Here is a 24,570-nt window from a genome sequence, read left to right on the forward strand (position 1 = left end):
TAGACGGTATTATGTATTATGATTTTGTAATGCCTGCCCTCCGCTTGACTCATTCATTCATTTGCGCTTAGTAACAACTCATTTGAATAATTTTTGTGATATTAACCTTAAAATCGCTGATCTTTGGTCTACTTCTTTTGTAGGTTATTTAGTTTGTACTTGTTTTCTACATTCATTATTTCTTACCTTTTTATAAATACATTGTGTACAAATATTGCACAGAAAATTAAGGACAAATATTATACGTACGTAATCTAACTTATATGAATATTGAGAATGTAATCCGAATATTATGTTTTGGGGGTGCTCTATTGGTCCAAGGATCATAACCATATGACATACAAATAACAATATACGGCTATTTATAAAATAAACTAAACATAATCGTTTATAAATGTGTATTAGGAGTGGTGTGCAAGGTGGAGTTAATCTTTTTTTTTGCAATGCTGTGCCTGTCTTTTTCAATTAGCATAGATTAAATACCCCTCCCAACGTCCGACTTTTTGCCCGTAAGCCTTTCAGCCCACTAAAAGCTCATGATAATTAATAAAACGAATAAACGCCAGTAAGAAACGCATTTTTATTTCATTCTAAGCTCTTTGAGTGATGGTCCTTGACATTTTCAATTATTGCAAGTGGTGATAGGGTTTATCCTGGAAAGGAAAGGGTTTTCGTGCTCCTAAGTCGGGTATTAGTTGAAAAGATTTGTAGGAGTACGGGGACCTGCATGGTCATGATGATGAGTGGATGTGCGAGGGAGGTGGGGCTGGGGGTCTTGAGAGGATGCTGAATAGGGAAACGAGTTACATACGGATATCATAACGTTAATATACGCGGGGTATGTATGCATGTACTTATGTATCTGCAGGTACATTCTGTGCCCATGTGTGAGTGTATCTGAATACCTGATAGTGCCGGTGATCGAGTTTAAGGTATATTAGCCGATATTCAAAATATTACCCCCCTGTCGCCGGGCAATATAATTCATAATTGGAAAATGTGCATATAAATTCTAGATAAAACACATGTAACAGTGGCAATTGCTCGAAAATCAAGCTAAACAAAGCATTGCATTCAAAAGGTTCAATTCAAGCGCGGTAGAACGAGAGGGCCATCTTCAGAGAGAGAGAGAGTGAGAAAGCAAGAGAGTGAGAGACGAAGCAAGGAGAATGTGAGAGAACGTAAAAAAACTCCAACCCTCTTAATAAAACGAGTAGAAGACAAGACTGCAACAGGAAAAAACAAGAATGAGCAAGACATACAGACAAGCACACACAGGCATTTATGCAAGTGCCAGTGTGTGTGTGTGCATTAACACATAAAAATTAAGTGCAGTCGAAACGACTGCCCAGTGCCCTGCTCTTTTATTTTGAATTTTAATTGGGTCATAAGGTGTGCATTTTTCAAAAGCATAACGATCGATATAACCTAAAAGTATTTTTTAATGTTATTTTAAATATACCTACATATTTTTAATAAAATGCAGACTTGAATAAATTTCTAATTATGCAAGTTGACGAACTGGAATATCAAAATATTATATCAAACTCTTTAAATAGTTTACAAGAATTCGAAAATAGTTTCTTGAATATAGGGTATTTAAGACTTAAAGAAAATATTTCAATAAAGTGGGAAACATTTCGATCAATTTAATATAATTAATAATTTAATATCTTAAATGCATATATGATAAAAAACATTTAACTGTCATCTCAAATACCATAGAGATCAAGACGGATTAGATCAGTGACTTGAAAATGGGTCGGAACTCCTGGGGGGCGGTATTGTACCGATCTCGAACCCTTTGCCGTGGGTCTGGAAAACATGAAAACACTTGCGAGCCCAAGGGGAGGAGAACATGGGGAAGAGGCAGAATCAGAAACAGAACTTGTCTTAGTTCCACGGCCTGCTTTCTTTCGCTGCTGGACTCACTTTCATTAATACAACACACAGCAGAAGCAGAAGCAGAGGCAGAAGAAGCAGAATTGAATGCAACGAGAGCAATGCGCTCGAGAACGCTCTGCTCTCTCGCTCACTCCTCTGCTCCTCTCCTCTGCCCCTCTTCCCATCCGTATCCGTGGGCAAACAGATCCAGATACATGCACACAAGCATATAACCAAACATAGATACTTGAAAACACACGGTACATACGCCAGTACATACGGACATTCACATGTAAACGTATAAGTGCACAGCAATACCACACAACCCCAAAAAGTTGGAAAACCAAATAAAAATACAAGGCGCATTGTGTGTGCGTTTTCTTGTGGACAGTCGGCACCGATCTGCGCATACCCTACGTGCAAGTTAATGCGGCAAGTCGTTTCGCATCTTAAAGATACATTTTTAAAAATTTTTGTACTTCAAATAAAAAACAATCTTTTTAAGCTTTGTTCCTCGGAATTCTATAACTAACAGGGTAATCTATAAGATTCAATAGAAAAATGTATTATATCTTCCATATTTTACCATACCAAATGGAGTATAGGTCATCCGAATTTCACTCTGATCATGCAAATATTTATATTTCTTAGCATTAAAAAATGCATTCTTTATGGCCTCTTTGGATTGTGCTTAATACCAAATCCACATTATTCGAAAAGTCATCCTGCTTGGCGATGTCAATTTATTTGTTGTTGCCTCGACGACGGTCACAAAAAGTAGCTCATCTCTCGCTGGAAACCAGTTTTTATGCTTCGCTCCCAACCGGTTTTCATCCTGAAAACTTACAGCGAATTTCGTGTCTCGCTGCGTGTCTGGCTATGAGCCTCAGTCTTCGGTCCCAGTCCCAGCATAAATTGCACTTCGCCTGCACGGATCGCGCACGAATATTCTGCCCAGCGAACTGGCTGGCCAACTGACCACCAAGCCAATCTCGGGAGCAGGGGCCTGGGGCCAGTGTCATATGCCCGGCGCTCGGTGCAGCGAAATGTAAGGAACGTACAAATAAACGCGCATTTTCCAGAGAAGTAGAAAAACTTCCACCCTCAAAGCGGCACACAGCGCACAAACCTACATACAGACAATCGTACAAACACACAGCGAACTAATACAAACATGTAAGAATGCTGCAGTCGTGCAGTTGGATGGTATGCGACCAGCTTGGTACCCAGTAAATGTGCATAAGGGACTGATCCCCCAGTCAGTCTGGCCTCTATAAACCGATCTTCCTGATATGTAATTAAATCACTTAATAGAAAATATTAATATTTAGAATAGTACCCATAAGAAAAATAATAGGTGGAACTTGGTTTGATTTAAGCCCGGGTTAAAGATAATTTCATTCCATTTGTTCGTACCCAAAGGTACTCAACATGACCACACCCAACAAATCAAGCAGTAGCCAAATTGGGAACAGTACCAGGCGCTCAGTAGCACTCACTGCAGCTGAGAATTGCTGGTCAGCATATTATATCATATGTCTCACTAACTCACCATCTCACCATCTCACCGTCACAACGATACGCTGACCCGCCAATGCAGTCAGCACATTTGCGGTGTCATCCGAGCCAACTACGCAACTGCTACCGTAATCATAATTCCCTGACCTACTTTAGAATATAGCTTCTTTCACTAACCATTACACTAAGCCTCCGTGTTCTAAGTAGAATATAAGCAGGTATCAAATGAAGAATAAATCAGTTATCAACACACCTCATAACTCCGCGGTTCTACTTCCTACCTCTAGGAATAGGGCTCGTAATACACTATCTCAACTAGCAGCTAACCACGTTAGCTCACCCTCAGCGCAGTTCAGCATCGCCTGTGGTCCGGCATTGCAGTAACCATCGTTACCATTGCCGCGACGCGATCGTCCTGCAGGTGTCTACTTCGGTTAGGCACAAACATTGGTGACCCCGACGTGATTCTTTAACAACAAAGGATCACACTCAAGCAACCCCCTTCCCACTAAAGGAACTTCAGCTTCATCCAGCTTCACAGGATACGCTTCGTCTTCCAGCGTCACAGGAACTTCAGCTTAATCCAGCTTCACAGGATTCGCTTCTTCTTCCAGCGTCACAGGAACTTCAGCTTAATCCAGCTTCACAGGATACGCTTCTTCTTCCAGCGTCACAGGAACTTCAGCTTAATCCAGCTTCACAGGATACGCTTCGTCTTCCAGCGTCACAGGAACTTCAGCTTTATCCAGCTTCACAGGATTCGCTTCTTCTTCCAGCGTCACAGGAACTTCAGCTTAATCCAGCTTCACAGGATACGCTTCTTCTTCCAGCGTCACAGGAACTTCAGCTTAATCCAGCTTCACAGGATACGCTTCGTCTTCCAGCGTCACAGGAACTTCAGCTTTATCCAGCTTCACAGGATACGCTTCTTCTTCCAGCGTCACAGGAACTTCAGCTTAATCCAGCTTCACAGGATTCGCTTCTTCTTCCAGCGTCACAGGAACTTCAGCTTCATCCAGCTTCACAGGATACGCTTCTTCTTCCAGCGTCACAGGAACTTCAGCTTCATCCAGCTTAACAGGATACTCAGCTTCATCCAGCTTCACAGGATACTCAGCTTCATCCAGCTTCACAAGATTCTTTGTTTCCAAGACACACAATATGTCTACTTCATTCATTGAGGAAACAAGTCACACAAGAATCGATTTACACAATCGATTACTAGACACCCAAAACGAGCTGCAAGGGAAAATCCAACAGCTCATTAAGAATTATGGCAAGGATTCTGCCGACCGACGCCACCGAGACGGATATTATTCCGGTAAACTAACTCAGTTAAACGATCTCTGGCAGCAGTTTTGCGACCTAGATGAAGAGGTCCAGCAAGCGGCACTACCCACTGGAAGTGAGTACTCTTCACGACTAGTAGCACTTAAAGAGCTGGTCGAAAAATATCAGAATATCTTTCTGGACAACATGCCGACTGGAAGCGGGCTTCCGAAGGCCCCCAGACGAACTTCGGCCAACATCAAGCTCGCAACAAGAGATCAAGTCAAAGGAGATTCCACAATTGACACGGTGATCCGACAGTTGCAGAGAAGATGCAACGAATTGGAGTCATCATTAACATTAGCCTCGAACGCTCCAACTGTCACCCCAGCCCTACAAAGGCACCTGGATCTCCATTGGGCGTTACTAAGGCAAGCCCACGACGAATTGGATAGCACACCTGGGGCCGCAGCTCTGGCAGAAGCAGAGCTAGCCCAATTCCACACATTATACGAGGAATACGAAATGAACCTGCTACGAGAAAACGACGCGCCAATGAGCCTAAACTTGGCACTTCCGCCAATTAGCATTCCGGAGTTCAACGGCGAGTATCTAGACTGGCCACGGTTCCATGATCTCTTTGTGGAATTGGTACATAACAAACCATATTCGGCCAGTCAAAAACTACATATTCTACAGAGTTCGCTTCGTGGTGAAGCGAGAAACGTCTTGACAGACACAGCCTTCTCACAGGGTGGCTATGACGACACCTGGTTGCGTTTAAAGGCCAGGTACCAGAACGGAAAGATACTAGTATTCGCCGCCATTGCAAAAATTATTGACCATAAGCCTATAGACGGCTCCTCGCGCCAACTAAGGGCCTTGCATGACACTATAAAAAATTCAATGAGTACTCTTAAAAACCTTGATATCAGCACAAAATCCTGGGATCCAATCCTATGTTTTCTTATCAGAAGAAAACTAGACCAGCAGTCTCTAGCTGCTCTTGAAAATTCAGCGGATGCACCAACGGAAATTCCAACGTTATGGAGTGTACTGACGTTTATTGAGCGGCGCGCTTGCATGCTGGAGACGATAAGCGCTCAACCCACAGCAACACTCCGCTATCAGTCAGTTCACAACGAAGAGAGCTGTAAGATTTGTCATCTAGGACCACATCATATTAGAGCATGCAGCCGTTTCCAGGAAATGGACCCCAAAACACGGCGCCAAGCCATTATTCAAGTAGGAGCATGCACAAATTGTTTGTCTACAGCTCATAAGGTTGAAAACTGTGGATCACCGACCACTTGTCGAGTCTGCCAGCAACGGCATCATTCACTGTTACACCAAGGACCGACTAGCAATCCAGTGGCCGGCGCAGTAACCGTTGCAGGCTACGACCACGAAGGAGGATATACTTTGCTCGCGACCGCCAAGGTCTCATTACAAGGGCCAAACGGTCAATTACAAACATGTCGCGCTGTAATAGATGGTGGATCACAGGTGAATCTTATTTCAAGGAGAATGGCAGATCTGCTATCTCTTAAACAAAGGTCACCGATTGAAATATCTGGAATCGGAGGAAAGATATCAACAGCAATTAGATCAACACTAAGGCTCTCATCCTGTACATCAGGGTTTGAAAAACTATTAGAGGTATTTATTATGCCCACAGTCATTACAGACCAACCGTCAGTACCGATTACAACCGATCTTAATATTCCCGAGGGACTGCCGTTAGCAGATCCTGACTTTCGGCAACCAGGACCCATTGACCTAACTTTAGGGGCTGAAGTATTTTCTCGTGTAATTACCGGTGAATGTCTTGAACTAGGACCTAATAAACCTTTGGCACAAGGCACAAGGCTTGGTTATGTAATCACAGGTTATCTCAATAAAGAAAACTCATCTGATACGGAAATCAACCCCAATCTAATAGAAAACAGAGATGATTTTGCAGGACCGAACGCTGCTTATGAGCCAACGAAAGATAAAAATCCGATGAATATAGAACCGACGTCTCATCAATTCAAAACCTACAAGAAAGCTGACTTTGGTTCAACATTTCTAAACTTAACCAAGAAAGATCTTAGTTTTGTTGCAGAACGTCCACATACCATAGACGTGCCAAATGATCAAATTCTACGAGGGCACAATTTCAGTCCCCACGGTAATGTAAATTTTATCGCAAAGGGGAGTGTTCAGCAGCATCAAGAAGATGTGAAGGACCTGAATCACAAACAGGAACCGCCGCAATTGAAGATCCCCCGTGGTCAATGATTTGTTAGGTGCTTTCTATACAATTCGGCCAAGGGCGGACCGACATCACGCCTTTAATTGAGGGTACCCCTCAATGGGGGGGAGAATGTTCGTACCCAAAGGTACTCAACATGACCACACCCAACAAATCAAGCAGTAGCCAAATTGGGAACAGTACCAGGCGCTCAGTAGCACTCACTGCAGCTGAGAATTGCTGGTCAGCATATTATATCATATGTCTCACTAACTCACCATCTCACCATCTCACCGTCACAACGATACGCTGACCCGCCAATGCAGTCAGCACATTTGCGGTGTCATCCGAGCCAACTACGCAACTGCTACCGTAATCATAATTCCCTGACCTACTTTAGAATATAGCTTCTTTCACTAACCATTACACTAAGCCTCCGTGTTCTAAGTAGAATATAAGCAGGTATCAAATGAAGAATAAATCAGTTATCAACACACCTCATAACTCCGCGGTTCTACTTCCTACCTCTAGGAATAGGGCTCGTAATACACTATCTCAACTAGCAGCTAACCACGTTAGCTCACCCTCAGCGCAGTTCAGCATCGCCTGTGGTCCGGCATTGCAGTAACCATCGTTACCATTGCCGCGACGCGATCGTCCTGCAGGTGTCTACTTCGGTTAGGCACAAACACCATTTATACCGTAAAAAATACTTAAGATTGTCAGTTTCATGATGGTAAAAAAAAGTACCACTCGTTTTCAGAACCGTATTTTAATAACCAACCTTTATAAGACAGCAACTTTTTGCCCAGAACACTCTAACCAAGAACTATCATAGTATTCAAGAAATGGAAAAACTAACCTAAGCTGTTGATTTCTTTTTACCAAAAAAGTATCTTAACTACAGATTAAAATAACCAATAAGCCAGAGTGCTAAACCATAATCCAAAAACTATCTTAACTTTCAAGAACTATAGAAAAGATTGTATTATCTTAACTGCAGGTTAAACTAAACTAGTGCTTAACCATAATCCAAAAACTATCTTAACTTTCAAGAACTATAGAAAAGATTTTATTATCTCAACTGCAGGTTAAACTAAACTAGTGCTTAACCATAATCCAAAACTATCTTAACTTTCAAGAACTATAGAAAAGATTTTGTTGTCCTAACTGCAGGTTAAACTAAACTAGTGCTTAACCATAATTCAGAAACTATCTTAACTTTCAAGAACTTTAGAAAAGATTTTATTGTCCTAAACTAGTGCTTAACCATAATCCAAAACTATCTTAACTTTCAAGAACTATAGAAAAGATTTTCTTGTCCTAACTGCAGGTTAAACTAACCAGGAGAGATGGGATAAACACGAGTGCCATTAACCCCCGGACGAGCTGTGAACTAATCAAGAGAGCACAGAGAGAGGGGGCTACCCAAGCCACCGACTCACCGATATACCCTGCATGCCCCTGGGCACTGTCACTGTCATTTGCGTCGCAGCGCTGCCGCCGCCGCCTCTGCCGCCGTCCGCGTCCGCGTCGCTTTGCCTGGCCCAGTGTTTCCGCTTTCTTTCGCCTCGTTGTAATGTTACTTTTAGTTTGATGTCGGAGCCTCGTCGAGCCGGTCGTAAGCGAAATCGTAAGCGAGACTTTAGTGCGATTCCGCTCCGTTCCGCCGGGGTGTGTGTGCGTGTTTAGTTCGAGTCGAGCTGAGCTGTGCTGAGCTGAGAATCGGAATCAGAATCAGAATCCCCGAGTTCCCGAGTATCCAGCGGATTCGAGAATCGAGAATCGAAACCGAAAGTGGTTCTCCGCGTGTTGTGTGTGCGAGTGTGAGTGAGTGTTGTTGTGTTTGGGCCCGCTTTTCTGCTTTCTGCTTTTCTACCCCCGAAAAAGCAAAGCACAGCATAAAACTGTGCGCTCGTACGCGCGTTGCCACTACTGTGTGTGTGTGTCTGTGTGAGTGTGTGTTTGCGGCGAGTGTGGGAAGGAAAGGAAAGGAAAGAAAGGAAAGGAAAGGAGGCAAGCAAAAGAAAACCAACCCCCACCAGCGGCGGCGGAGAACAGGAAAACAACAACAGAGGGCACACCACCACCAACCGCCAACCGTCACCACCACCCACTCTTCGTCATCGTTTTTCGCCCAGTTGTGCAGAAAAAATTATAACAAAAAAGAAATTCAGAAATTCAGAAATCAGAAATTCCCAAAAGAAATATATAAAACCGATCGAGTTATAGTGCTTTAAACGACTTTGAGGATTATCTTTGGGCCCTTGGAGGCCCCCAATTCCGCAATCGAACCCACAAAACCCATTGCCCGCCGTTCATCACCGATCCTGACATGATGAACTTCTCCGCGTTCGGCGGCCCCTTCTCCGGCATCCATCAGTTTGCCGCTAAATTCGACGCCCAGACGCCCGGCGCCTTCGGCACGCCCCCCGCGGCCGCCGCGAATGCAGCAGCCGCTGCGGCAGCGGCCGGCACCGATAACCATGTGCAGCGCTATCAGACCAATGGCAATCACTTTAATCAGAATGTGCCCAACGGTAAGTGCATCTGCCGCACAGGCAGTATAAATACAAATAAAGAGATACACTACCATCCCGATACAGATACCAATCCCAATCCCGAACCCAAACCCATTCCCATATGCACATGCACATGCAGGCACATGTGTCTGTATAACATAATCACTAAAAATTTATTTTATTTTTATCGATTTATTTTCGCCCGCTGCGGGCAGCGACGCCGGCGTCATAGCGTCAGGGGGTATACACTCTCACTCGAGCGCAGCGACTGAGGCAGAGGCAGCGGCGGCGGCAGAGGGGGTCGGCTATTGCCTTGCCTAATGCCCTACACAGGGTTTTGTTTTGGGGCAAAGGGCACACTACTCTTCTTGGCTATTTCACTGAAGAACTGCTTAGAACAGATGATATTAGTTTTGTTTTGTTGGGATAAACGAAGCATTATTAAGATCTTTTATAAGATCTTTTAAATATAAGTTCACAAAGTATTTAGCTAAATAATAGAAGTGCAGAAAACATCGCTTTTCTGATGTTTTAACAGGCAATCATTGATGTAACATCGAAAAACATCGATGTTTCTGCACCTCTACTAAATAACTAAACGCATGACCATGTGTTTATATAGATTTATGGGTTTAGAAAAATATTTGGATTTAATTTAGGATGAGTAATATATAATAAATTAAATATACTCAAATTTGTTTTTGGTGTGAAATGTATAGTTTTGATACCGATTACATTTTTATTAGTCAAATTGTTTCATGATTCAATAATTATTAATGGTTCCCTAGAAAAAAGATCATAGCATACGCCTATGAAAGAGTTACACATTTACTATTATATCTGTAGAAAAAGGCAGGAAATCCATAAAAACGTGGCTAGAAAGCCCAAAAAATAAAAATACTTACTTGAAGAGTTAGCAAAATACAGACAAGAACTTAACACAAAGTGCTTAGGCTGTTAAATTCTACAACAGTAATTTTAACTGCAAAACAGAATAGCCTATTAAATTTCATAACATCTAGCTTAGATCTAGCCTATCCAATTTCATAATAGATTCAATTATTGATCTCTATAAATATTTTAGACGAGATTTTAATGGTAGTTGGTTGAAGAGTGGTTTTATTGATTCCCTATGTAAGTTTGGCAAAAACTGGGATATTCGATTCCTTTGTGAAACCTACCACTTGAGAACCGAAACATAACTTTCCTTGAATTGCCAGCGAAAGGTGGCTTCCATCTGGATCTACTTACTGGCATTCGCATAGCGACATGTGTGAGTGTAAGCGGGTTTTCCACCCCCATCCCTGAAAATTCTCGCTTTCTGGCCAGCGAAGACATCTTCTTCGGGCAATTTGTAAACCGCACTACAATTTTTTGGGGGTTGGTTGGCGGGGTGGAGCGACTTAGTACAAGTACGAGTATACCCTGTCATCAAAGCTGAATTTAACGATTTTTTCGTCGTTGTTTTTGTTTTGTGCTCTTTTTTATTCGAGTATATTCCGCTCTATGTTTTGAGTCATTACCACCCACCCCCAAGTGGGTGTAGCTGTGTGTGTGAGCTATAACTCTTGTTGTTGTTGTTGTTTTGCGTGGCTTGAAAATGCAATGAACTCAAATAACTTTTGAATTTGCTGCATTTCACTTTGTTTTTTTGTAGGGGTGGGTTTCACCGCTCTCTTCAGCTACTTAAGCACATACATAGAAATACAATTAAATACATATATGTACGAGTGCTGGGCGAGAGTGTGTGTGTGTGTGTTTGAGTGTGAGTGCGAGTTTACAACCCCCAACCCCCGAGAGCCAGCCTTTTGCCTTTTTAATTGCACTGACTTCCTGCCAAGTTGCAACTTTTTTCCCTTTTTTTTTCTAGTAGAAGGGTGTGACCGGTTGGTCGATCCCACCCCCGATATATAGAATACATAACCCCTCTGTACTAACCCCTAACCGCAGGCTCCTTCTTCTTATCAATTCTAATTAGTTGCATTTGCTTGCATAATTAGATTCCCAGGCAACCCCCATCCCCATCCGGATGGCATTTCATAATTTATTTTTGCCCTGGCAACTGCACAGATATTTTCCACTTGCATTTATTGGAAAGTGGAGAACCAAGGCCCAAACCCAATCCCAAAACCCAAACCCAAACTCCTCTGCATCGCTTAGGTTCATTGATCCCGGCCTTTGAGCTACGCATTACATTTCCAGTTTAGCGTTTTATATTTTTTACCTGCTATAACAGGAAAATGCGTTTGCGTGTGTGCTTGTATCTGTGTGTATAGCATTATAATGCAGCTCTTTTATCTCTTGCCATACATACGACTGGATGTAATCCACGGGTCTGGGTCTGGGCATTTCGTGTTTACTGGACGGTGTGTGCTGATGATCCCAGGTCTCCCAATCTCTATCCCAATCCCAGGCAGGTAAAATGTCCCACGTACTCGTGGCTACTGCATTTTCCTGCTTTTCTCGCTTATTAGCTGCATTATCGCTGCCCTGCGACTCTGCGACCTGCTCGAGGTTTATCTTTCGATACCTACCCGATAATTTGCTCGGTTCGCTTGTATAAATCATTATTGGGTTACCAGGAAATGTGCAGCAGTAGATGTAGATATGGCCGGACCTTCGGAGTTGCCCTCTGGGTATGGGTCTCGAAAGGTAAACAGATAAATACTTGGCCAAGATTGGGAGAAAGGTCGCTCGCAGCTCACATGTTGGAAAAACCAAGGAAGCGTATACATAATTATGAAACAGCTATACAAATAATACAAAATATATTCATATAAAAACCTCTCTATGCATACCAACTCACTAACTAAATACCTAATAGATCTATTGTTCAACGTAGTTGTGGCATAGAGAAAAATAAATAATGGGGTTAAGGTTTTTATAACGTATAGTTTTTAAAAAAAGTGGGTAATATTTTAAACATCATTTTAGTAAGACATCTTTATTTTTACATTTATCAAATTTGGTATCGTATCTCAAATAATTGTAACAAAATAGAAATATCCTGATGGCTAAGGCTTTATTTATTTAAACTTAATTTTGTTTATTCATAAATTTAAATTTGTATCAAATTTCCCAACTATCTTATCCATTAGTCAACTCAACACATATATATTTTTGACTCCGAAATTTCCCGGATTGGAATAGAAACCTTTTACTCTTAATTGCCTGGAACCCTTTAGCCTGGAATATTATGAGTTTCAGTGGACACCGGGTATCATGTTGTCGAGGGCACATGTCCTTTATTAACGTCCCCCTAATGTTCAGCAGACACCCCAGCCATAAACCATTTGCATTTTTTATGTACATATGTACGTACTTATGTACCTATGTGCAGAGTACATAGAATGTATGTGCTTCATGGGTGTGAATGACTGGTTACACCCCCAAATCGTTGCCTGGATGTATGCAACACTAAAAAAGTGCGCATGATAAAGCAATTACGATGGGCACACAGACCCCAACCCCCAAAAGCCCTTTCATTTAAAATGGGTATAGATAAATAAATATTAGCCATCATTGATTATTTATTCTTTGTTTTCCCACTTTGACTTTAAGGCTTAAAGCGGACGTTGAGCTTTCGATTTTTTTCCTTTTTCGTCCTGTTGGCGCTGATGACTTAAACTCTGCCGATGGCGCCGTTTACTTTGTACCCCTCTCGATTTCGTATGATTTCTCTCCCGTGGAAATACACTCAGAAAAATTCAAGTTTCTTCCTTTTTAAGAAACAAAGATTTTTATGGTTTTCATATTAATACTTTAATAAGATACGAATATTTTTCTTTAGTAAGTGATGTACATACGATCCCACCAATAATTTAATAAATTATCAATTACGTAAAAGTAAGATTAATGATAATACTTTAGTGGATAAAAATTTCGAAATATTAAGATTCGTAAATAAGAAACTATGCAACAGATTATTAGGGACCAACAAGTTTTAATAAGGACCCAATATCATTACTATTTCCTTACATTTATTTAATTATTCATTTCCTTTAACTTCGAACCACTTAGGTATGCAAATTATTTCGAGTGTAAGCACCCCTTACCCCTTATTACTTTCCCACCCCCACTCACTCTCTCGCACTCACTCTCTCTGCTTGGGGTCAAGTTTCGCCCAACTCCGTTAGGGGTTGCAGTTTGGCCCAACCACGCCGCGCTCTCTCACTCTCTAGCATAGGCACTTTCCTCTCACCCAAGCGCTCTCCCTCTCCCGCGCGGGCGCTCTCACCGCTTTCACTCGCCCTCGCCTCTCACAGCCCACGCACGCACACCAGCTAACCAGCTAACCAGCCCGTTCGACACACATAGACATGGACATGGACAGGAGCAGATAAACGCCATGTTTTTCAAATCGCTGCCAGGCGCATTCCTTTCCATTTTGTTCCACTTTGCTGGCAACGAGCGATCCGCCCAGAACCCCACTTTTTCTCTCTCACTCTCTGCCACGCTGCCACGCTCCCACTCTCCCATGGACACGACATTCTCCGCCACTCTCACCGCTCTCTCTCACTCTCGCTTGGCCGTGTTTCCGACTTCACCGACTTTGACTCGCTGCTCCGGCTCCGATTCCCGATTCACGATTCCTATTCCGGCGATATGTTCCTCTCCTCCATTCCGTACGCCGTACGCCGTACGCCGCACGTTGTTTTCCTCGTTTTCCTTGTTTTCCCTGTCGTTGTCGTCATCCCGTTCATGGGAAAGTGAAGTGAAAAGTGAAATGCCACGAATGCCGGTTGCCAGTTGCCATCCACGCACGCCTCCCTCATTTGTTGTTGCCATGGCTCCGTATTTTCGGCCATTCCGGCCGATTTTTCCGGCTGCCTTTGAACCCTTTTCGATGATTGCCGTTTAATTTTCACTTACTCAAAGTGCTTCTGCGGAGTCTGATGCCTCTACAAATCCTCTATAAGTTATTAAATTGATTTTATTTTGTTAACTAGCTTTCAAATAGAAAGAGATATATATAATAAAAATAAAATGATCATAATAATTCATTTTCAATTATTAAATAAAGATAATGATGATATTGATGATGAATACCATTTTCAAGCACTATTTTTTAAGTATATTCTGTTCTTAATAACTTTTTTCAAGCACTATTTTTTAAGTTTATTCTGTTCTCAATACCTCAATCTATGAAAATTAAAAATCTATAGCCTACTTTTATGACCAATCCACCCAAGCGTGTCCTTATAGCTCATATATTTCTAGATCTTACAAACACATTTGCATAAGCAAGAAGAGATTGTTCTCAAATGACCCAATAAGTCCATTATACTTTGTTTTTTGGCCTTAATTTGTTTATAATCATTTGCATAAGCATATGTTTTCAATTTAAATCATTTCTGCCCCAACGATTTTCCTAAAGCAACACTTTGAGCCGCTTTCTCTCTTTCAACGCGATTCGTCTAAGGCCTATGCGAAAAAATTAAAGCATTCGGAAATATGTTAAGTTGTGGCCCAAGGTCGAATGGTAATTTATACAGCGACTAAGACTAACACAGACCTCACGCACGGGAACACATAAATTTCACCACGTCAGCGGGTAGGAAAAAAAGAAGAGGAAGTTTATTTTTCTTGTCTTTTATTTGGTTATGAATAATATTATAAAATATACAGAAGAGCTTCCTGAATCCTTCCAACCAAAAATCAGGATATGTACATATTTCGAAAAGGAAGAAGGAGCAGTCTGAAGAAAAAACATGTAACCAAAAACAGGCAATTGGCAACAGCCCGTGAATGTTATTTATAAAACCGAGCACCCAGCTAAGAAAACGCCAAGAAGCACGGAAAACTCAACTTGGGGCAGGAGGTGGGGGATCGGGAAAATGCTCACCCACCGAAAATCTCCGAAAAAGTGGGGAACGCTTTTCCTATGGCATACATTCGGGCGTGTGCGCGGCCGGCATTTTCAGTTTCAGTTTTAATTTCCTTTTTCCTATGTATGCGTTGTCGGGGCCCCGAAAACACGTGTGTGCCTCAGTGTGCGTGCGTGTGTGTGTGTGTGTGAAAATTTGGCCTTGGCAGACGGCTGTGTGTGCTGGTATTGGTGAGGGGGCGGGGTTGGGCAGGCGACGACAGCCAGCAGACAACAACAGTTCGTAGGCACACGCACGTTCGGCGAGTAGGAACAACGTGGTTAACTACACTGGGCCGATACATACATATTTATGGTCTTTAGGGTGGAACTTTATTGCATTCGGAACCTACAATTTATGGGAAAATAATTTAATAACGATTATTTTATTTTTCTAAAGGCCCTATACCATTTTTGCTAATCACTAGTTAAATATAATAAAGTTTATTATAACAATTCGATTCCTAAGTGATATAATACTTACTACTGGGAAAATAATTAAATAAAAATTATATTACTTTGCTATAGGCCCTATAACATTTTTGCTAATCACTAGTTAAATATATTAAATTGTATTATAACAATTCGATTCCTAAGTGATATAATACTTACTACTTTATGATCTTTGGGGTAGAACTTTAGTGTTTTCGGAACCTGTAATTTATGGGAAAATAATTTTAAAAAAACAATTTTATTTTGCTATAGGCTCTATACCATTTTTGGAAATCACTAGTGGATTAAATGGATTTTTATTACATAAAGTAAATATAACATTGATATAATACTTACTAAAAAAAACACCTTAACTTTGAAGATCTTCTTTGTAAAGGGATTTTAAAGTAAATGTAATTACGTATTACGTATAATAATGAATATTTCGAGATTTAAAACCACTTTTACCGAACCAAGTCTTAAGAATTTATTGTGAAAAAGTTAGTATCAAATATACTTGATACTTAAAATATCTATAGATATTTTTTTAATATTCTATAAATTATAATCACTTTTATTTTGTTCTTATCGGTAATTCCATTACATTACACTAGATAAAAACATTACTTTCATAATTTGCTTCGCTATCGACAAATAGATTATACTCCCCGACAAATAGGTGCCGATACAACGGCTACACTGCGTATACGTAATGGCCTGCGTATGAGTGATAATCTTCGTCAGACATTAAATCCAATTTCTGCTAACGTGTTTGCCTCAGCATTTGGAACTCAGCTCGGCGCACACACAACCCAAGTCCGCCCCAAAATTTGTATATATGCTGAAAGTGTGGCTGCCTACACACAAGCAGAGCGTTACTGGCCCCAGATACAAGCGCATATATAACTATATGTATATATGTATATAGTGGGTACTTGTGTCGTGCCACAGCGTCGTTACTTTGGTCGGGGCCGCATGTTGTTTTTGTGCCGGCACCCGATCTTTATTCGGCTCGCCAGCTGAGCCATGGGATTCGATTCGTTTCGTTGGCGGAGCCGGCCGGAACCAGGAGCCTTAGACGCCAAATCGGGAAACTCCGGCCGGGCCAGGCCCAGTCGCTTGTAGTTAGTCGGCCAGAAAGCGTTGTGCGAGAGCGGCGGCCGAATTTCCCAGTGAAAACCCTCGAAAAATCTAATCCTAAGTCAAAAACTATATAGTATATACACTAATAAAACCAAAGGCTGTGCTCTCACCATGTGTAAATATTAAATACTATTTAACTCAAACTCAAATTTCTGATTTATCTACCCGTAATGTATGTCTATATTAACTTTTAAAGTTTCTCTCCTTTCAGTTTCGGCTGCCAACAACATGCAATATGGCCAGAATATCTCCATACCGTACTCACAGCCGCAGGGCGATCTGAACTTTCTCAATGCAGCCGCTGCGGCCGATCATAAGGGTAAAATCCATCCAAAAATCGAACGTGACCGGGAAGAAGGTGAGTCGCCGACCCGAAAAGTAGGGGACAGAGGTGGGCGGTTTCGAATAGAGTGGTAGAGCCCTGTGGCTAGAAAGTGGGGCCTGGACTTGGGCTTGGGGATTGGGGATTGGGGAAGCTGAGCCGAGTATGTACAGCGCTTTCGGGTTGGTATATGTGTATTTCAAGGACGCAGTCATCACTCGTCGTGCGTCTCCCTTCGGCTTCGTTATTTATAAATGTTTTTGGGCCTGTCTGCTGTCCCCCAAGCCGGTGTGGGTGGTTTGGGTGGTGTTTCGGGTTGGCTTGGGGGCTATAATGGCACCATAGCATACTTTTTCATCCAGTTTTACGCCGAGCCACCTTAAACAAGTGGATGTTGCTTTCCTCATCCTGATTACGCACGCTGCAAAGGCGAAAAGTTTGCAATGCTTATAAGTAAGGGGGGATGGGGAGTGTGTCCTTGGCAGTAAATGGTTACTATCCTGGGATTTTTGAGAATAGACAGCCCTTTCCGGTCACAAAGTTTCGAGATATATGTTAAAGATATTATAGGTTGGCTGCTCTGGTAATTATTGAATATATTATCTAACCATTTCCGAAATATTATTGAATTCATTTTAATTAGTGATCCTTTAAACGTTAAATGGAAGTGAATTTAAGTAAATCGTTACGCTAAAAACTTGTATAGCAGTGTTTTGATATACCATTTTATTTAAATTCTTTTTTACGTTTTAAAAGTGATTTTCAACACATTTTATTAGTTGAACCATGTGATCAAACCCGAAAAAGATGTCTAGTGAAAACTGAAATGGGAAATATTCTGTATGCCGAAACAGACCGGAAAAACTTGGGTACCAACCTGATAAATATGTATTCACTTAGAGGACAGCTGACACACCCCCAAGTGGTATGGGGGAACCATAGCTCACTTGACCTCTCAGAGATTACCAACTCTTAAACAAATAAGAAATGTCTACTGATCAGAGGCATACATTCTTGGTGTCAAAAAGTATGCAATCAAATTTGGTACACTAGGGGGAGAAAAGATGAGTTATTGGGAACTGTTTTTTTAAGATTGGGTAGAAAAGATTAAATATTTTGCAGGAGTATTTTTAAAAGCAAGTGTTACTATCTTGTATATTTAGTTTTAAGGGGTATATATTTAGAGATGTTTTGATGAGCAGGCCATAGGGTACAAAAAATGCTGAGATTTAAAAATGTTATAATAGATCTAAAAGGTTTCTAAGAAAGTTTTGAAATATTTATATAAGAAAACATTGCAATGGGTTTTCAAAAAACATTATAAATATTTTTAAATCTCTGCAGAATAGATGCATATTTGAAACTACAATATAATTATTTTTTACCACTCCCCAGTCCTCAACCAGCAGATCCTGCAGAATGTCAACCAATCCTGGCAGACGCTGGCCAACACGGCCAACACGGTGGACTACTCGTCGCACCTGCTCTCCGCCACACTGCCCATCTCCATACAGCACTTCCTCAAGTACTCGGAGACCATCAAGAAGGAGTCCACCGGCGATGTCCTGAAGAATGGCACCAATTTGGCCAGCCTGGCGCTGGGGGGCGTGGCCCTGACGCCCAGCAACAATGGGGCAAATGGAGGCCATCACAACGGACTGGTGGGCATGGACCATGGCGGTCACATGACCAACATGACGGACGCCAATGGTGCGGCGCTGACGAATGGCGGCACTAGCAATGGGGTGAATGGCAATGCCAATGGAACGGTGACCAATGGTGGAGCCGGCGCCGTTTCCAGCACCGGATCCGTGGGCACCACGAACGCCAGCGGTGGGACGGGCACGGCCACCGGCAAGAAGACCAAAAAGAAGAAACCACCAAAGGAGAAGAAGCCACGTCCCAAGCCGGGCGAGATCCGCGAGACGAAGGCGCTGGACGGCTCGACGCTCTACTGCTGCCCGGAGTGCCAGATGGCCTATCCGGACCGCAGCCTCATCGAGCAGCACGTCATCTCGCACGCCGTGGAGCGGCGCTTCGTCTGCGACATCTGCAATGCGGCGCTGAAGCGCAAGGACCACCTGACCAGGCACAAGCTCTCCCACATACCGGACAGGCCGCATGTGTGCAATGTGAGTGGCCGAAGGGCCTTTCCCAACATCCCAAGTTTATATTATCCCGGGATATTACAAATTTATTCAAGTTTTTTCTTTATATTACGTACTTAATGTATCGTATTATCACATTACTTATAATTTAATGTCATATTCGTGAACAATTAGATGAATAAAAGTTGTTCCTTAATATTATATATTGAATATATATTATTATCATATAATCTACAAATATTAAAAATATTATATCAACAAGATGGTTAAACAAGGATTTATGATATATTTGTATTTTCATGTTCTAAGATTTTATAATAATCATCATAATTACATAAATCATACAGATAGATTTCGATGTTCAGATCAGATATACATGTTTATGTCGTTTTACATGTGATAGCATTTCCTAAACACCTATTTTCCCGACATCCTTGACTAGTTACAAATTTGATATGATGAAATCATAATTCTGTTAAGTTATACCTTAATTATGATTTAAAGAAAACTATTTATAGCCAATCAAGTATAACTGGAAATGGTTAAAAAATGATTTCACCTATAAACCGAGTTCTAAATACATATGTGAATACAGTTTAGATGAACTAAGTTCTGATTCGTAAGAACGAATGTAGTAAAATAGACAAATATTTTGTTGGATGGGTTCTAATCTTAAATCTTATACCCACAGATCTGCATGAAGTCCTTCAAGCGCAAGGAGCAGCTCACTCTGCACATTGTCATCCATTCCGGCGAGAAGAAGCATGTATGCATTGAGTGTGGAAAAGGTGAGTGGACTTTTAATCTTATATATTAAATACTTAAATATTTATTAATTTATTTTAATAACCCCCAGGTTTCTATCGCAAGGATCACTTGCGCAAGCACACGCGGTCGCACATCGCCCGGCGGGTCAAGTCGGAGGTGTCGGCGCAGAACGTGAACGGATCCTCCGGCGGAGGAGGTGGCGGCGGCGGAGGCGGCAACAGTGCGCAGAGCAACGCGCTGCACGGCTCCTGAGGATCGTACAAGGACTTCTGGTAAACTCCCAGACGAATTTCAAGCCATAAGGGGCGGCCGGGCTGCTTTCACTGGTGGATAATGGGATCCGTATACCATATGGGGATTCGACTGACCACCATTGGGAGCAGTCGTTGGGCTGCCTTTGAAATTCGCTGGGGGCTTACCGGGGGTCCTGCTGAGCGTCACCCAACTCCAATTACAATAACCCTCAAATAAACACGAGTTATACTTACTGGATGCAAGTATTAGTACGATTTTGTTCACAACACTTTCAGTTCTTTAGCTTTAGTTCTTTCAGTTGAGATTTTCGCACAAAAAACAAAAAAAGATGAAAAAGAAAAAACGGTCGAGCAAAGTATAGCAATCGAAATGTACAAATCAGCAGAATGACAGATTTAAATTCGAGTTTAGTATGCGCATATGTTAAGGGAAGAAGATAACGCCGCTTTAGTGTCGCTTTCGTTTCTTTTTTGGGGATCTGTGATCTGTAGTCGCTGCATAAACGATGATAAAAAGAAGATGAGACGATCGAAAGCTGTTCTAAGAATAAGTTAATATGTCTGCAACCGATTTACTATATATGTATGTGCAATTTATAATCCTTTTGATTTGCCTTTTTGTTCGTTTGTTCATTATTTTCCCCACAGACAACATGGGGATTTACACAAGATTCTTATTGAATTGTGCACATTTTTAAGGAAGTAAGAAGCTCTACAAGCGAAATTTGTACTTCTAGTCTTGTATTTTATTTTACCGATAGGCATATAGAGGGAAACCCGAATCGAGGTCATGTAATCTTAAGCTTTTAAACTTGAATGTTCAAAGGAAAACCTTCGACGCAGAGTCACGACACTCACACCAAACACTAGACAGAAAGCCGCAATACGAACCTGCATCTTGGCAAGCCGAAATGCCCGAAATGCCGAAATGCCCAACTTCCAGCCATCGTCATTGCTTGCAACTGCAATATGCAACACTACACCTATATCCAGCTTACCAATACTGATTACCGATAACACTGATAACCACAAATAGCGTTAAGAGCCACTTATACAGCAGCAATAGCCATAGGATCGCAGAAAGCACGGGTCAAAAACAATCTTAAAGAATCGCTAAACATTAACAATTGCAGATGCAACAGCAAAACAGCAAAACAGCAAACAGCAACAATAACCGACAACACAACTGTATAAAAGGATATTTTTATATATATAAATACAAAAAGAGAGAGCATATGAAAACCGAATAGGAATAAAGGCATAAAACAATAACCGAAATAAAGTGCAAACACTTCGAGCAAGTGACAACGTAATTTACTGTTCAAATACAAAGCATTTTGAGATTAACGATAAACGATTAACGATAAAGTAAAGTAAACGATTAAACCGATTCAAGAGCATACATAGCAATGCAGCATATTGCAACCCTGTAACTTGTATAGTTATACGAAGCTTCAAACTAAATACGCTAGCCTACAGATACACCATATATAGATACAGATACTGATACACTTTCCTTGTTTGTTTCGATCACTCGCAACTGGCAAATGACCCACTGGGCTCAAACTCAAGACCCGAATCGAATGGGGTGATATGGATATTGTTTCACATTCCAAGTTAAGGCACATTTTAGAGCGATACATCCAGTTATTATCTCTGGACAAATCGTTATTTCTCGAAGAGTTTGAGCCAGAGCGACATTTCCATGCATTTTTCACGTTCTTAACTTTTTTTCTGGCACATCTCTCACAAAAAAGGTACTTAATCAGTATGATAATCTCTCGGCTTGTGCCGAAAACTTGTGAATTACAGTATGTTACAGTGCGGAACGTAATTGAAACACTTGCAGTGAAGTACAAATATTTTAACTACACACCCACGACACACCAGCAGATTACAAGACATAGACAAGTGAACCGCAGAGAGGTATTAGCCAAAAGTTAATGGGAAAAGAAACAAAACTAAGCAAATCTAAATACAGTTACTACGCTAGAGGGTAGCACAGCATATTATTAACGTGTTCTGTTGGCCCGAAAGCCAGTGGGCTGGCAACCCAGAGACGACAGCTTGTAAACAATAACGTGACAACATATATATAAATAATTAAGCAACCTTCACAAACAAGAAGTTATTATTTTGCCATTGATTTTCTTGGTCTCACTCACTCACTCACTCTCTCTTGACACACTAAATCGAATAAGAAAATATAAAACAATAAGTTTATAAAGAAAAAGTTGCAATAAATGACAAACAAATGAAATTAAATCACTCAGGGATAAAGCCTCCAAAAGAAAAAAAAAAAAACATAAAATAAAAATGCAATATTTTAAACGAAACGAAATGAAAACAAAAAGGAAACAAAGAAAAGAAAAATTTAATCTAAAGAAAAAGTACATTTTAAAGTTAAAATATTTTAGTATAATAACGAGAAGGACAAAACAAAAAGTTTTAGAAATTTGCACAAATTTTGGCATTTTATAAACGCAAAACGAACCATCAACCACAAACAAAGCATAAAGTACGAACAAACAAATGACGAAATAGAAACATATTTTCTCACACTTCATTGGCTTATCGAAGGTATAAAATCGACATTTACAGGATAGATCACCGACTTCATAGGCAAACGGTCCGTGCAACTTTTAGTGCATTTAAAACAGAAAATAGAAGTTAAAGTGAAAGTGAAAAACGCAAGCAGTTCATATTTACAGGAGCTAAATAAGTAATGCGGGGTATGCGGCCAAAGATGAAGTTAAATTGTAGTTAGAGCAGGATGGCATTTAAGGAGAGGATCAGATGGGCGCGTAACATTCGTAACAACCTTTTATATACATTGAAAACGAGTTAATAACGCCACCACTACCAATTTGACAAACTGTACGTATTGAATTTATGTTTAGTGTCTGCAGCATGCGGGGGATGTGAGGCAAAGAGATTGACGGGCGAAGAGCTAAATACATTTAAGGGTTAGATTTTCTGCGAAAGGACTGAAGTTAAGGCAACGTAGCGTTTAAATGCAAAATTGAATTGAAAATTGAAAGAAAAAAACCGAGTGTTATGGATAATGGAGCGTGCGCGAATGCGATTGGTGACGAAAATTACTTGTTTAAGGCTGGACTTATGTAATTTCGAGCGATAGAAAGCGATAGTAGCAAAACAAAAACATGTAAAATGCAGATACAATATTTTTATAATTAAAAAAGGTACCCTCAAAAACCCAAGCCCGAACCCCAACCCCAACCCGATCCCCTGATCTTAATATGTTTAATTCAACTGCAATTATCGTTAAAGACGTATTTACTGTTTGTGATCCAAAATTCATTGATTAAACGTAAACTACACAAAGGAAACAATTGTTGCATGGGCAAGGTTTGAAGCAAAGGTCCCCGGGTTCGCAAAGCACCCACAAGTACTCGATCCCCGGGTCTCTAAGACGAGGAAACCACGAGTCAAGGGCCGGGTTCAAAACCCGGCAGAGTGCGGCGTCGATGACTCGCAGCAATATTTCGTGGACAAGCCATCACACATCGGACAAGGCTTGCCCACAAAATGTACCTTTAAAGACCGAGCGTTGGGAGTACTTTTGGCCACTCTGCGAACCCCTAGAAATAGAGCAGGAAAACAGTAAATTGTACTTAATTGAAAATGATATAATAAAACACCGCCACTTTGAAATATATTTACTTGAATCAAATAATATTAATGAGTATGTATAACTTTGTACTTGAATAATATTTTATTTATATTTACCTTAAGTCAATAAAAATTCTAATAAATTATAATCACCCAAAAATGCGTTTTGTCGACTGTACTGGGAGTTTCAGCTAATTGGAGTTATAAACTGATAATCGGGCTCAGATCAATTCTTTTAGGTGGGGAGATTTTTTTTAGAAAAGTTCCTACGTTGTTTTGTACCTATATGGAAACAGAGAACTCTTTTCATGGCTAAATTTTGAGTATAGTCCTTTAATTATTAAAATTTACTTTATGAAAGTTTTCTTTTGAAATTTTCAAAAATAAACCGTTACATGGCGTTGCCACCCCGCCAAATCCAATACTGGAACCACTTGGTCAGCCATGACATGAACCACTGCATCGGAGACATAAGCCGATATACATATTCGATAACTGGCACTTAACAGAAGTCAGTAACAGAACCACAGTGTCATCTATGTCCTGAACCGCTGTATTAACAATAACATTTCGACGCTAACTCAAAACTAAACACTGAACAATCCAAGTTGCAAA

At 41.0% G+C, this 24,570-nt stretch overlaps 1 protein-coding gene across 2 annotated transcripts; it reads left to right on the top strand.

Annotated features, from left to right (window-relative positions):
• The first annotated feature begins 9,101 nt into the window (after positions 1-9,101).
• Positions 9,102-24,104, top strand: LOC119550710 (transcription factor che-1). 2 transcript variants are annotated; one of them, XM_037859593.1, is made up of 5 exons: positions 9,102-9,447; positions 17,082-17,228; positions 18,588-19,324; positions 19,992-20,088; positions 20,157-24,104. In XM_037859593.1, the coding sequence occupies exons 1-5, from the start codon at positions 9,243-9,245 to the stop codon at positions 20,318-20,320; spliced, it is 1,350 nt and encodes a 449-aa protein (XP_037715521.1). In that variant the 5' UTR covers positions 9,102-9,242; the 3' UTR covers positions 20,321-24,104. The 2 variants fall into 2 exon arrangements, with proteins under 2 accessions (XP_037715521.1, XP_037715531.1); XM_037859603.1 differs by lacking the exon at positions 9,102-9,447 and adding an exon at positions 16,856-16,985.
• The last annotated feature ends 466 nt before the right edge of the window (positions 24,105-24,570 follow it).

Source organism: Drosophila subpulchrella, chromosome 3R (genome assembly GCF_014743375.2).
Source record: "Drosophila subpulchrella strain 33 F10 #4 breed RU33 chromosome 3R, RU_Dsub_v1.1 Primary Assembly, whole genome shotgun sequence".
In the NCBI taxonomy this organism is placed as follows: Eukaryota; Metazoa; Arthropoda; class Insecta; order Diptera; family Drosophilidae; genus Drosophila; species Drosophila subpulchrella.